General features: G+C 42.9%; 1 protein-coding gene and 1 long non-coding RNA gene across 6 annotated transcripts in view; one reads left to right on the top strand and one right to left on the bottom strand.

The window, feature by feature from the left end:
* Positions 1 to 1,516: 1,516 nt before the first annotated feature.
* Positions 1,517 to 4,285, bottom strand: LOC139531719 (uncharacterized). The gene is made up of 2 exons (XR_011666419.1): positions 4,146 to 4,285; positions 1,517 to 2,649 (listed from the first exon to the last, which is right to left on the bottom strand). It is a non-coding gene; the product is annotated as an uncharacterized lncRNA (long non-coding RNA).
* An 82-nt stretch (positions 4,286 to 4,367) lies between these two features.
* The window catches only part of LOC139531709 (brefeldin A-inhibited guanine nucleotide-exchange protein 1-like), an 85,723-nt gene continuing 76,153 nt past the window's right edge, over positions 4,368 to 13,937 (top strand). For all 5 annotated transcript variants that reach the window (XM_071328416.1, XM_071328415.1, XM_071328414.1 and 2 more), the window contains exon 1: positions 4,368 to 4,500. In XM_071328416.1, the coding sequence (XP_071184517.1) occupies positions 4,377 to 4,500 (124 nt within the window). In that variant the 5' untranslated portion in view covers positions 4,368 to 4,376. The remainder of the gene's footprint in view (positions 4,501 to 13,937) is intronic.

The following is a 13,937-nucleotide window of genomic DNA, read 5'->3' as shown; positions in this document are numbered from 1 at the left end:
GATTTGAGTAATCCACTCGTTCAACATGTAGAGAAAGGAATCCGAAAATCTACCCCTAAACTTTGTTTCAACAAGTCAAAATAAATTTCTATTCACTCTTTAGATACCCTAAAATGTAATCAAACTATAATATTTCTTACGGAAAGAAGTATGTTCAATAGGAAGCCGATTTTAGCAGATGCGTCCTGTCTTCATGGCGCGTAAACACGAATTTCCAAGACTGTGTCACTGTACCTAAACTGATCTTTCTTATTCGTTTTTGAAGTTACAAGCCTGAAACCTTGAACATAGGCTGCTGACACCCTGTGGAAGCCATATGAATTGCATCCAGGGAGTTGCATCCATAAATGCATCCATTTTCTTTGGATTTTTTTCCTAACATATCTATTGTGTTATATTCTCCTACATTATTTGAACATTTATACAAACTTCAAAGTGTCTTCTTTCCAATGGTAACAATTATATGCATATCCTGGCTTCAGGGCTTGAGCAACAGGCAGTTTACTTTGGGCACGTCATTCAGGCGGAAATTGAGAAAAAAGGGGCCTAGCCCTAAGAAGTTTTTAATTCAACCAGTTTTTGCCCAGTGAGAGGAGTGTAATATCATGTGTGGTAGGTAGTGTAACAAACGCAGTGAAGCAGTCTGCTATTTCCTATCTCTGTTATTAATAATTCATTCTAACAAGACACAGCGTGCCGTGTTTCTGGGCCCTGCGACAACACACTCACACTGTATATCACCCTGTTTAGTCCAATCATCGCGTATTTATGCAAACAGTTATCATGATTGCTGCCCACTCTCCCAATTGACAAAGATCAATGTGGATCAATTACTGTTACAATTTGATGTGGATGACAATGATGACTTGGTACCAGATGGGTCAGCGTTAGGTTTTTTCTAATTTCTTCTCCCGCTGCCACCCTAAAACTCCCTTGATCACAACCCTAAATTGAAGAAAGATCCTTGTGCTGTCTGTCTCTTACTGTAGCTAGACATCAATCAATCCTGTGTGGGTGTAAGAGACTGCTTGTGTTTATTTTACCTTTATTTAACTAGGCAAGTCAGTTAAGAACAAATTCTTATTTTCAATGACGGCCTAAGAACAGTGGGTTAACTGCCTTGTTCAGGGGCAGAACGACAGATGTTTACCTTGTCAGCTCGGGGATTCAATCTTGCAACCTTCCGGATACTAGTCCAACGCTCTAACCACTAGGCTACCTGCCGTGTGAGACAGTGTGTGAGAGACTGGTAAGAATGTATCAGGATTCTCCCTCCCACTTGGGTGTAAAGTACTAATAATGGTTCTGGATAAGCACTTTAGTGGCTTTTAGCCTCAAGTGTTGATCAAGTACTCTCTTTCATAGATCGTCTTCCTTTGCTGACGCTGCAGTTTGGGTTACCTTTCGTTTTTTCTACAAGTAAACAACATCATGGCTCACTTTCAAGAGTGCAGTATCACCCTACCTTTGGTGAAAAACAGATTGATTGCAGGTACCAGACAAAGGAACAAAAAGGTGTAGTATTTTGTTCAATATCACATCCATTATGCTAGTTATACACAATATAATGAGTTATTTAACATCACATTCTTTACGCTAGTTATACACAATATCAATTTTATTTTATATAGCCCTTCGTACATCAGCTAATATCTCGAAGTGCTGTACAGACACCCAGCCTAAAACCCCAAACAGCTAGTAATGCAGGTGTAGAAGCACGGTGGCTAGGAAAAACTCCCTAGAAAGGCCAAAACCTAGGAAGAAACCTAGAGAGGAACCAGGCTATGAGGGGTGGCCAGTCCTCTTCTGGCTGTGCCGGGTGGAGATTATAACAGAACTATGCCAAGATGTTCAAAAATGTTCATAAGTGACAAGCATGGTCAAATAATAATCATGAATAATTTTCAGTTGGCTTTTCATAGCCGATCATCAAGAGTTGAAAAACAACAGGTCTGGGACAGGTGGCGGTTCCATAACCGCAGGCAGAACAGCTGAAACTGGAATAGCAGCAAGGCCAGGCGGACTGGGGACAGCAAGGAGTCACCACGGGCGGCAGTCCCGACGCATGGTCCTAGGGCCCAGGTCCTCCGAGAGAAAGAAAGAGAGAAGGAGAAAATTAGAGAGAGCCAAGATTTTCAAAATTTCCATAAATGACAAGCATGGTCAAATAATAATCAGGAATAAATCTCAGTTGGCTTTTCATAGCCGATCATTAAGAGTTGAAAACAGCAGGTCTGGGACAGGTAGGGGTTCCATAACCGCAGGCAGAACAGTTGAAACTGGAATAGCAGCAAGGCCAGGCGGACTGGGGACAGCAAGGAGTCACCACGGCCGGTAGTCCCGACGTATGGTCCTAGGGCTCAGGTCCTCCGAGAGAAAGAAAGAGAGAAGGAGAAAATTAGAGAGAGCCAAGATTTTCAAAATGTTCATAAATGACAAGCATGGTCAAATAATAATCAGGAATAAATCTCAGTTGGCTTTTCATAGCCGATCATTAAGAGTTGAAAACAGCAGGTCTGGGACAGGTAGGGGTTCCGTAACCACAGGCAGAACAGTTGAAACTGGAATAGCAGCAAGGCCAGGCGGACTGGGGACAGCAAGGTGTCATCATGCCCGGTAGTCCTGACGTATGGTCCTAGGGCTCAGGTTCTCAGAGAGAAAGAGAGAACGAGAGAATTAGAGAGAGCATACTTAAATTCACACAGGACACTGGATAAGACAGGAGAAGTACTCCAGGTAACCAACTGACCCTAGCCCCCCGACACAAACTACTGCAGCATAAATACTGGAGGCTGAGACAGGAGCGGTCAGGAGACACTGTGGCCCCATCCAAAGAAACCCCCGGACAGGGCCAAATAGGAAGGATATAACCCCACCCACTTTGCCAAAGCACAGCCCCCGCACCACTAGAGGGAAATCCTCAATATAATAATATAATGAGTTATTTAACATCACATTCTTTACGCTAGTTATACACAATATAATGAGTTATTTAACATCACATTCTTTACGCTAGTTATACTCAGTATAATGAGTTATTTAACAACACATTCTTTATGCTAGTTATACTCAGTATAATGAATTACTTAACAACACATCCATTATGCTAGTTATACTCAGTATAATGAATTACTTAACAACACATCCATTATGCTAGTTATACTCAGTATAATGAGTTGTTTAATATCACATCCATTATGCTAGTTATACTCAGTATAATGAGTTATTTAACATCACATCCATTATGCTAGTTATACTCAGTATAATGAGTTGCTTAATATCACATCAATTACACGAGTTATACTCAGTGTAATTAATTAGAAACACAGGAGAATTTGTTAGATTCAACATTTTGTTGATCCTGACTCTGATCATTTAAAGGCTTCTGATGTGGTTCTTTGACCAAGAAGAAGAGTGATGGAGTGCTGCATCAAATGACCTGGCCTCCACAATCACCTGACCTCAACCCAATTGAGATGGTTTGGGATGAGTTGGACCCCAGAGTGACCACAACAAGTGCTCATTATATGTGGGAGCTCCTTCAAGACTGTTGGAAAAGCATTACAGGTGAAGCTAGTTGAGAGAATGCCAAGAGTGTGCAAAGCTGTCATCAAGGCAAAGGGTGGCTACTTTGAAGAATCTCAAATATAAAATATATGTTTATTTTTTTAACACTCTTTTGGTTACTAAATGATTCCATGTGTTATTTTATAGTTTTGATGACTTCACTATTATTCTACAATGTAGAAAATAGTAAAAATAAAGAAAACCCTTGAATGAGTAGGTGTGTCCAAACTTTTGACTGGTACTGTATTTGGCAGATGTTATTGCGGGTGTAGCGAAATGCTTGTGTTCCTAGCTTCAAGTGCCATAGTATCTAACAATTCACAACAATACACACACATCTAAAAGTAAAATAAAGCAATTAAGAAATATATAAATATTACGACGAGCAATGTCGGACTGGCATTGACTATGTAAACATTATTAAAGTGACCAGTTTTATGCGTCATCTCATTATTTTACAGGTGCATTAGTTTGAAAAGGCAGGAGGGGGATTGCTTTGCTCCCACAATAAATTAATGTAATATCATCATGATCAGGTAGATTATTTCTATAGTACACGCGCACACACACATACACACCCTGCTGCCTCACTGCGGCCGTTTTTTAACGTGCGTGACGTCGCTTCCTTCCAACATGGCGCAGCTAGGCAGGTTGCTAATGGCAATCTGAGGGATTTACCCCACCTTCTGTCTTTATTTATGTCTGTATGTTAGGGCCACTGCCGCTGTCCTCTCGAATAGAACACATCGGTCTGGAACGGCTGCTGCCCTTGGGACAGGTACTACTCCTCGCCCCAATTTCGGTGCGCCATGTATGAGGGCAAAAAGACGAAAAACATGTTTTTAACCAGAGCTTTGGAGAAGATCCTGGCCGACAAAGAGGTTAAAAAGGCTCACCATTCACAATTGCGAAAAGCCTGCGAGGTGGCACTAGGTAAGTTTTATTTCTGACATTATCACAGTCTTAGTTTGTAATTGATTTACCAACGTCATGCATCTCTGGTTTATACTGCCTACTATGTTTTCGGCTGCTACGTTGTCGCCAGCCCCAGGTTCGCGAAAGTATACGACTCCTTGGGCTGCATTGTCGCAACAAAGTCGTTCTAGAATCTATTGGCAACATTGCAGCTACAGTTGATATGGATTTTCGCGCAATATTTTAGGTTTTATTCTGGTAAAGGACGGTAGATAGTTGTTGAATATACAACTATCGAGGTGGCATTATAGGCTCTCGGATAATCATCGCTTAGTTATACTCTGTGTGGATACGGAAATGGTGCAAATGACAGGGGTGGGTACCTCCTTTGACAGTTGCAAACTGCTACACTAGTTTATTACGCATGCAACTGACAATACCGTGCTGTATAAATAATTAGCTATTAACTGAAAGCAAACTGTCACTGTTATTATTTCCAATTATAAAACATTATGGAATTGCTGCTGCATTTGTCTGCAAGTCATAGACTGCAGGCTACACCAATTCGTAGCCTATACAATTATTCCCGCAAGAAGAAGAAGAAGCGATTTTAAATTGTTAGACTGATATGTGCAAATCATTTTACCACATTACTTTAACTTTTTTTCTGATGGGATCGTCTGTGTGGGTTATACGAAGCAGTCTGTCTACTCTGCTCTAGAAATCCAGACTGTCCTGCGTGCCCGGAGAGGGGGGTCATGGCTGAATAGGATACAGTTTATGTCAAATTGACGTTTAAAGTTGATTTTTTTTTGCATTTTACCCAACCCTGACCCTTTTCCTAACCGTAACCCAATTATCTTAACCTGCTACGTAAATTCTCCTAACCTGCTACCAAGTCAATTATTGTCAATTCTGACATAAACTGTATCCCTTCTAGTCAAAACCGTAGAGGGAGTGGTGTTGAAAGAAAAACAAGTAGCCTAGCTTGGCAGTGAATGTTGGCTACTGTGATGTCTTTGGAGACCCGGACCGGCGTTTATGTCTTGGGTTGTCCCCAAAAACACATGCGCATCGGGAAAGTGGCAGATGTATCATTCGCACCAGGTGCATTTAGCTGTATTTAGCTGAAACGCGTCTTCACACTATAGCCTATTTCCAGTGGTCCTACGCCTTGTTGCATTGTGTTGAATTTAGAAAGAGGAAGGGCCCATCTGAACTTCACATGAATCATTTTCATCTGTCATGAAAAAGGTCAGGACAGGTTTTGTTTTTCCCTGCATAGTCATTTCTGGTCAATTTATGTGTTTTTTGGTCAATTTGGCAAAGGGCTTGGAACAAGTTACTCTCTGTTCTGCTACTCCAGTAATCTGACACAGCTGGTGAAACAATGACCCCACAGCCCACCTTTGTTGTTGAGCAGCCAGTGAGTCTAGCTTATCTTCATTTTACTGTACCTGTCTCTCCACTGTTTTGGGGGATAGCAAATGCACATTACTACATTACATTGACATTTTAGTCATTCAGCAGATGCTCTTATTAAGAGCTTGTAAGCATTTCACTGTAAGGTCTGTTCTATTCGGCACATGCGGCAAATATCATTTGATTTGATTTTTGATTTGACTTACAGTTAGTGCATTCATCTTAAGGTGGCTAGGTGGGACAACCACATATCACAGTCATAGTAAGTAGATGGGGGTGTGCTGTGGGATTATTTAAAATACTCTTTGAAGAGGTAGGGTTTCAGAAGATGGGCAGGTACTCTGCTGTCCTAGCTGCAGTGGCAAGCTGGTTCCTCCACTGGGGTGCCAGGACAGAGAAGAGCTTTGACTGGGATGAGTGGGAGCTGCCCTCCCTTAGGAGTGGGAGGGCAAAGAGACCAGTGGTGTACTCGGGTTGGGGTGTAGGGTTAGAGCAGAGCCTGAAGGTAGGGAGGGGCAGTTCCTCTTGCTGTTCTGTAGGTAAGCACCATGGTATTGTAGTGGATGCGAGCTCCAACTGGAAGTCTGTGGAGTCTGTGGAAGAGCAGGGTGACATCTGAGAACTTGGGAAGGTTGAAAACCAGGTGTGCTGCAGCATTCTGGATAAGTTGCAGGGGTTTGATGGCACAAACGTGAAACCCAGCCAACAGAGAGTTGCAGTAGTCCAGACGAGAGATGACAAGTGCCTGGATTAGGACCTGCGCCAACTCCTGTGTGAGGTAGGGTCGTACTCTACAGATTAGAGGTCGACCAATTATGATTTTTCAACGCCGATACCGATTATTGGAGGACCAAAAAAGCCGATACCAATTAATCGGCCAATTTATTTGAAATTTATTTGTAATAATGACAATTATAACAATACTGAATGAACACTTATTTTAACTTAATATAATACATCAATAAAATCAATTTAGCCTCAAATAAATTATGAAACATGTTCAATTTGGTTTAAATAATGCAAAAACAAAGTGTTGGAGAAGAAAGTAAAAGTGCAATATGTGCCATGTAAGTACGCTAACGTTTAAGTTCCTTGCTCAGAACATGAGAACATATGAAAGCTGGTGGTTCCTTTTAACATGAGTCTTCAATATTCCCAGGTAAGAAGTTTAGGTTGTAGTTATTATAGGAATTATAGGACTATTTCTCTCTATACCATTTGTATTTCATTAACCTTTGACTATTGTATGTTCTTATAGGCACTTTTGTATTGCCAGTGTAACAGTATAGCTTCCGTCCCTCTCCACGCTCCTCCCTGGGCTCGAACCAGGAACACAACGACAACAGCCACCCTCGAAGCAGCGTTACCCATGCAGAGCAAGGGGAATAACCACTCCAAGTCTCATAGCGAGTAACGTTTGAAACGCTATTAGCGCGCACCCCGCTAACTAGCTAGCCATTTCACATCGGTTACACGAGCATGATCTCGGGAGTTGATAGGCTTGAAGTCATAAACAGCGCTGTGCTTGCGAAGAGCTGCTGGCAAAACGCACGAAAGTGCTGTTTGAATGAATGCTTACGAGCTTGCTGCTGCCTACCACCACTCAGTCAGACTGCTCTATCAAATCATAGACTTAGTTATAACATAATAACACACAGAAATACGAGCCTTAGGTCATTAATATGGTCGAATCCGGAAACTATCATCTCGAAAACAAGACGTTTATTCTTTCAGTGAAATACGGAACCGTTCCGTATTTTATCTAACGGGTGGCATCCATAAGTCTAAATATTCCTGTTACATTGCACAACCTTCAATGTTATGTCATAATTATGTGAAATTCTGGCAAATTAAGTGGCCCAAACTGTTGCATATACACTGACTCTGCGTGCAATGAACGCAAGAGAAGTGACACAATTTCACCTGGTTAATATTGCCTGCTAACCTGGATTTGTTTTAGCTAAATATGCAGGTTTAAAAATATATACTTCTGTGTATTGATTTTAAGAAAGGCATTGATGTTCATGGTTAGGTACACATTGGAGCAACGATACGCACCGCATCGATTATATGCAACGCAGGACACGCTAGATAAACTAGTAATATCATCAACCATGTGTAGTTAACTACTGATTATGATTGATTGATTGATTGTTTTTTATAAGATAAGTTTAATGCTCGCTAGCAACTTACCTTGGCTTACTGCATTCGCGTAACAGGCAGTCTCCTCGTGGAGTGCAATGAGAGACAGGTGGTTAGAGCGTTGGACTAGTTAACTGTAAGGTTGCAAGATTGAATCCCCCGAGCTGACAAGGTGAAAATCTGTCGTTCTGCCCCTGAACGAGGCAGTTAACCCACCGTTCCTAGGCCGTCATTGAAAATAAGAATGTGTTCTTAACTGACTTGCCTAGTGAAATAAAGATTAAATAAAGGTGTAAAAAAAAAAATAATAATAATCGGCCAAATCGGTGTCCAAAAATACAGATTTCCGATTGTTATGAAAACTTGAAATCGGCCCTAATTAATCGGCCATTCCGATTAATCGGTCGACCTCTACTACAGATGTTGTAGTGCATGAACCTGCAGGAGCGAGTCACTGCTTTGATGTTTGCAGAGATTGAGAGGGTCTTGTCCAGGGTCACGGCAAGGTTCTTTGCACTCCGGAAGGGGGGCACTGTGGAGTTGTCAACCGTGATGGAGAGGCCTTGGAGCAGGCATGCCTTCCCCAGGAGGAAGAGCAGCTCCGTCTTGTTGAGGTGGAGCTTGAAGTGGTGGGCCGACATCCAAGCTGAGATATCTGCCAGGCACACGGAGATGTGTGTCGCCACCTGGGTTGTGGGAAGGAGATAAGTAGTTGAGTGTCATCCGCATAGCAATGATAGGAGAGACCATGTGAGGATATGACGTAGCCGAGTAACTCGAGAGGAGAGGGTCTAGAACCGAGCCCTGGGGGACACCAGTAGTGAGAGTACGTGGTGCAGATACAGATCCTCTCCATGTCACCTGGTAGGAGGGGCCTGAGACGCCCAGCCCTGAGAGGGTGGAGAGGAGGATCTGATGGTTCACGGTGTCGAAGGCAGATCTAGGAGGATGAGAACAGGGGAGAGAGAGTCAGCTTTGGCAGTACTGAGAGCCTCCATCACACACAGGAGAGCAGTCTCGGTTGTGTGACCCGTCTTGAAGCCTGACTGGTTAGGGTCAAGAAGATCAATCTGAGAGAGGGAGCGAGAGTGTTGGTCAGAGGCAGCACGCTCAGTGGACTCAATAGGCTGAGTGAATGAGGAGTGGATGTCATCAACCTTCTTTTCAAAGGATACAGAGGAAGAGAAAGTAGAGAGGAGTGGAAGAATAATAGGTCCTACGGAAGTTTAGAGTAGTTTTCCTGCATTTTCGCTCAGCTACCCGCAGACCCTTTCTGTTAGCTTGCAATGAGCCACTCAGTCACTGCTCAGGAGGGGTGGGCCGAGCCAATACGCAATGCTATTATGTTATTACACTGTTAGTAACACAACTGAGTGGTTACATGTTAGCATGTTCAGTAAAACTTACTCTTTTGATGTAGAAATATTTGATTACACATTTCTGTAGTTTTTCCCCATTGTGTTACATAGGCTACTGGGTTTATGTTAGCATTAGGCTATGTACTTCCTGGGTTTATGTTGTGAGATTATCCTAGATAGGCAGAGAGTCTGTAGTAGGAATGAAGCTCCCTCTGCATTCATAAACTGAATAGCCCAGATTAGTCAGAGCATCACAGTGTGGGTGTTTTAAGAGCAGTGAGTTTAACATAATGCTTCCTCATACCTATTATCAATAAGAAAAACACCCGTACTATGTCGTGGCAGAAACTACAGGATGCCATCCTTATTAGGCACGATTCTAAAGGTGATTTTCTTTTTTCTTGTGCCTGAATTAGTATTTTTCATGATAACCAGCTGTGATTTTATTCAAAAGCTTGGATCTTGTATCTATTGGAGGTGTGGATGGAGAGTGTGAATGCCATTCATCCAAAGACACTGAGAAACTCAGTAACCACTGCCTGGCTAAACAACTGGGTCACCAAGTATACTCAGAGACTTACGCAATCTTCCCTCTTACCTTGAGGCACAGAGACATCTCTGAGAGAATGCCACTACTCACTGACCTCCTCTTTGGGACATCTTGTAATCCTTCCAAGACAACCCCTAGTCCCCTACCCACTACCCCATGTCCCCTACCCACTACCCCTCACTCCCTACCCACTACACCTAGTCCCCTACCCCTAGTCCCCTACCCACTACCCCTAGTCCCCTACCCACTACCCCTAGTCCCCTACCCACTACCCCTAGTCCCCTACCCACTACTCCTAGTCCCCTACCCCCAAGCCCCTACCCACTACCCCATGTCCCCTACCCACTACACCTAGTCCACTACCCACTACCCCTAGTCCCCTACCCACTACCCCTCACTCCCTACCCACTACACCTAGTCCCCTACCCACTACCCCTAGTCCCCTACCCACTACCCCATGTCACCTACCCATTACCCCTAGTCCCCTACCCACTACCCCTAGTCCCCTACCCACTACCCCTAGTCCCCTACCCACTACTCCTAGTCCCCTACCCCCGAGCCCCTACCCACTACCCCTAAAAGGGTCCCAAAAGGGTTCTACCTGGAACCAAAAAGGGTTCTTCAAAGGGTTCTACTATGAGGGACAGCCGAAGAACCATTTCAGGTTCTAGATGGCACCTTTTTTTCTAAGAGTGTAGATACGTCATCAATCTAATAATACGGTCGTTATTTTTGTCACTTTGACCGGGGATGTTGTATCATCTCTAGTGTTGTTCAAGGGTGTTGCATGTGTTGTTGATATTCAGCCCTCTTCTTGTAGGTTTGTGATCTTCCTTGTAACACTATCCAATACATGACATTTGTTCTATTGAAAAACTAAGTTGTCAGATCGAGTATGTTCTCACTTTCACTGTGGACTTGACTTTTGCTCTTGTTCAGGAAAACATCCTGTAACAGCTTGGGTTCTCACATTGTCACAAAGAGGCAGAACAGTGACGGAAGCAGGAGCACATTCATCTTGGATCACAGAGTAGCGGGCGTGCACCTGGCGCTGCCCACCTATTCTCTAGAATGAGGTTTATGATTCATTTCATTCATGATGATTAAATAGTTTACTAACGCCGGGCTGACTTCCAAGTGGGCTCCCGAGTGGTGCAGCGGTCTAAGGCACTGCATCTCAGTGCTAGAGGCGTCACTACAGACCCTGGTTCGATTCTAGGCTGTATCACAACCGGGTGTGATTGGGAGTCCCATAGGGCGGTGCACAATTGGCCCAGCGTTGTCCAGGTTTGGCCAGGGTAGGCCGTCATTGTAAATAAGAATTTGTTCTTAACTGACTTGCCTAGTTAAATAAAGGTTAAATACATTTTTTAAAGGTAACCAATGTGTGTCACAAGTTATCAGGATAGAGGGAGGGAGTGGCCAGCTGCAACGAGGTCAGGGCTTTTCCAAAGGTCACAGAGTCCAGTAGGGTCGAAACACATTTCTCTTATTCCACAGTCCTCTGCTCTCACAGCAGCCTGTGAATACATTCAGTTCTCACACACACACACACACACACACACACACACACACACACACACACACACACACACACACACACACACACACACACACACACACACACACACACACACACACACACACACACACACACACACACACACACACACACACACACGAGCCTGCTGTGGGAATGTAGCAGTCGGTCCACAGTATATATTATACCACGGGGTCTAGATTTCATGTAATTGGTCATATCTAGGATAAGTCACTGCCAGTCACCTGATGTGTCAGGCACTACAATCAAAACGTTTGTTGTTTGCTAGTTCAATTATTGTAGCTTGGTCAGTTTGGAGGACAGTACTGTTTGGTACTTCGCTGTTTGCCCTTTGAGAGTATGCCATGTATGCACTAGAGACAGAGCTCCCATTGTTTCCCCCATGTACACTGGCTGGATATTCTGTACTGTACAGGTAAAAGCCTAGAATGCCGTTTTAATGTTACTGAATCAAGACTGTATCTAATGTAGCTAGCACAGTAACTACAAATGCCGTTTTTAAATTAAGCAATGTGGACTGACCCATAGTAGACCTCATTCCTTTCATTTGATACAGAAAAAAGGCGTGAAATTAAATTCTAATAAGCTGTAATATGCTGTTTATAAACCTTCCCCAAAAGTAAGGTTGACATGAACAAAGTCATGGAGCAACTACTATGGCAAACTGTTTTCCTCCTGATTGTGGATGGAGATAACTATGCTTCTTCCTCTTGGAGAAAAACATTTGCTGGGCAAGTATGACCAGAATATATTGTGTACTTTTCAGGAACATGCGGGTTCTGATAACCCTGAGGAAGGCACAGTGATGCCGAAATGTTGGTAAATACCCATTTAATTGCTGGGAGTTTATACATGGAGTGTGTGACTTTCTTTATTTTAATAGTTTATAGGTTCTGATAACAGAACAGAACTCCTTAAGAGGCCTTTTGAGATCTTTTTTTAATGTTCCTGTTAAGGCCCATTATTGTCCCACTTACTGTAGTCATTAGTTTTGCCAAACCCAACCACACATGGTGGGTACAGCTGTATGTGGTCCTCAGTCAGTCAAAGGAATCTCACGAATGATATCTGCATCCTTAGTGGGATTCTAAAGCTTTTTATTTTGAAGATAACATTATGCTTAGACTGTGGCAAACTCATTCCATTTATCAATTCCGGCTTTCCAGGTGGCTCTGAGAGAGCTAACAAAATCATCATTCGTCCAATGACTTGGTATTTCCGAAATAGCAAAATAACAGTGTGTTTCCATTACTTTTACTCAAAAGGTTGTTCTAAACAATTGTGGGGTATTGCGATGCATTATTCATGCACTGAGTCTAAGAGCTTACAAAGATCTGTGTGTATGGAATGTGGTAAAGTAGGCTTTCAGGACAGAGCTCTTTTAACGGTACCATCTGCCAATGTGGGGATACATCTTCATCAAATCGGGATGTTTTTGCCAGACTGTAAAAATTCAAGTTTAAACCAAATATGAAGTGGGCTGATTGTCTCAGGTTGCATTCAAGAAATATCTGGACATGACTCATTATGACATAAGGCACTTTACCAAGGCCACAAGTCTTAGATAGCAAAGAACACCACTGAAAAGACATCTAACCTATTGTACATTGACAGGAAGTATAGGTCTATGGGCCTACGTTTAAAACTGTGTAGTATAGAAGTCGTACAGTGTTGACATAAATATGGGCACTGCATCGGCCACGTCGTCATTAGGGGTACCATCCGCTGGGAAAAGTACACTTCTGCTCATTAGGCTCACTGAACACATGCTCTCCCAATAACGGGTGCAATTTGTTAAGCTTTTCAATGTGACTCCCTAATGACCAGTAAACACTCCAGTCTCTCTCTCTCTCTCTCTCTCTCTTTTCTCTCTTTTCTCTCTCGCTCTCGCTCTCTCTCTTTTCTCTCTTTTCTCTCTCTCACTCTCGCTCTCTCTCAAAACAAAGGGGCAGAGAGTTGCTCCATAGTGCACAAATGATACATATGCCTACAACTGGTTATACCAACTATACCAGATCCTCATTGGGATACTTTCTGTTAGCTTCATTATGTCATGAAGGAGTCATTAAGTGGATAAAAGCTATGGGGTTTAGAGTAACTAGTATTTAGTGATCAAATTATTCCTATTAGCTTTCAGCAATCTATTATTGTGATTTCTACTTAGTTAGCACCATCAAATAGTGCATGATGGTTCATAGGCTAAGGGTATGTATTCAATTAGTAACTAGGATATTTTTCATCATATTCCCAACATTAGGAACAGAAATTCAATAACCAAGTGGTTTACGCCTAGCCAGACATATTTAGAAAAGCTAGCTGTGTGAAGCTGAGACACCAGGGAGGCGGTGCTAGAGCTGCCTGTGCTAGAGCTGCCAGTGCTAGAGCTGCCTGTGCTAGAGCTGCCTGTGCTAGAGCTGCCTGT

The sequence above is a fragment of the Salvelinus alpinus genome, chromosome 10 (assembly GCF_045679555.1).
Source record: "Salvelinus alpinus chromosome 10, SLU_Salpinus.1, whole genome shotgun sequence".
Classification (NCBI taxonomy): domain Eukaryota; kingdom Metazoa; phylum Chordata; class Actinopteri; order Salmoniformes; family Salmonidae; genus Salvelinus; species Salvelinus alpinus.
Note: the sequence above shows the minus strand (reverse complement) of the source record. Positions and strands in the feature narration are given on the sequence as shown.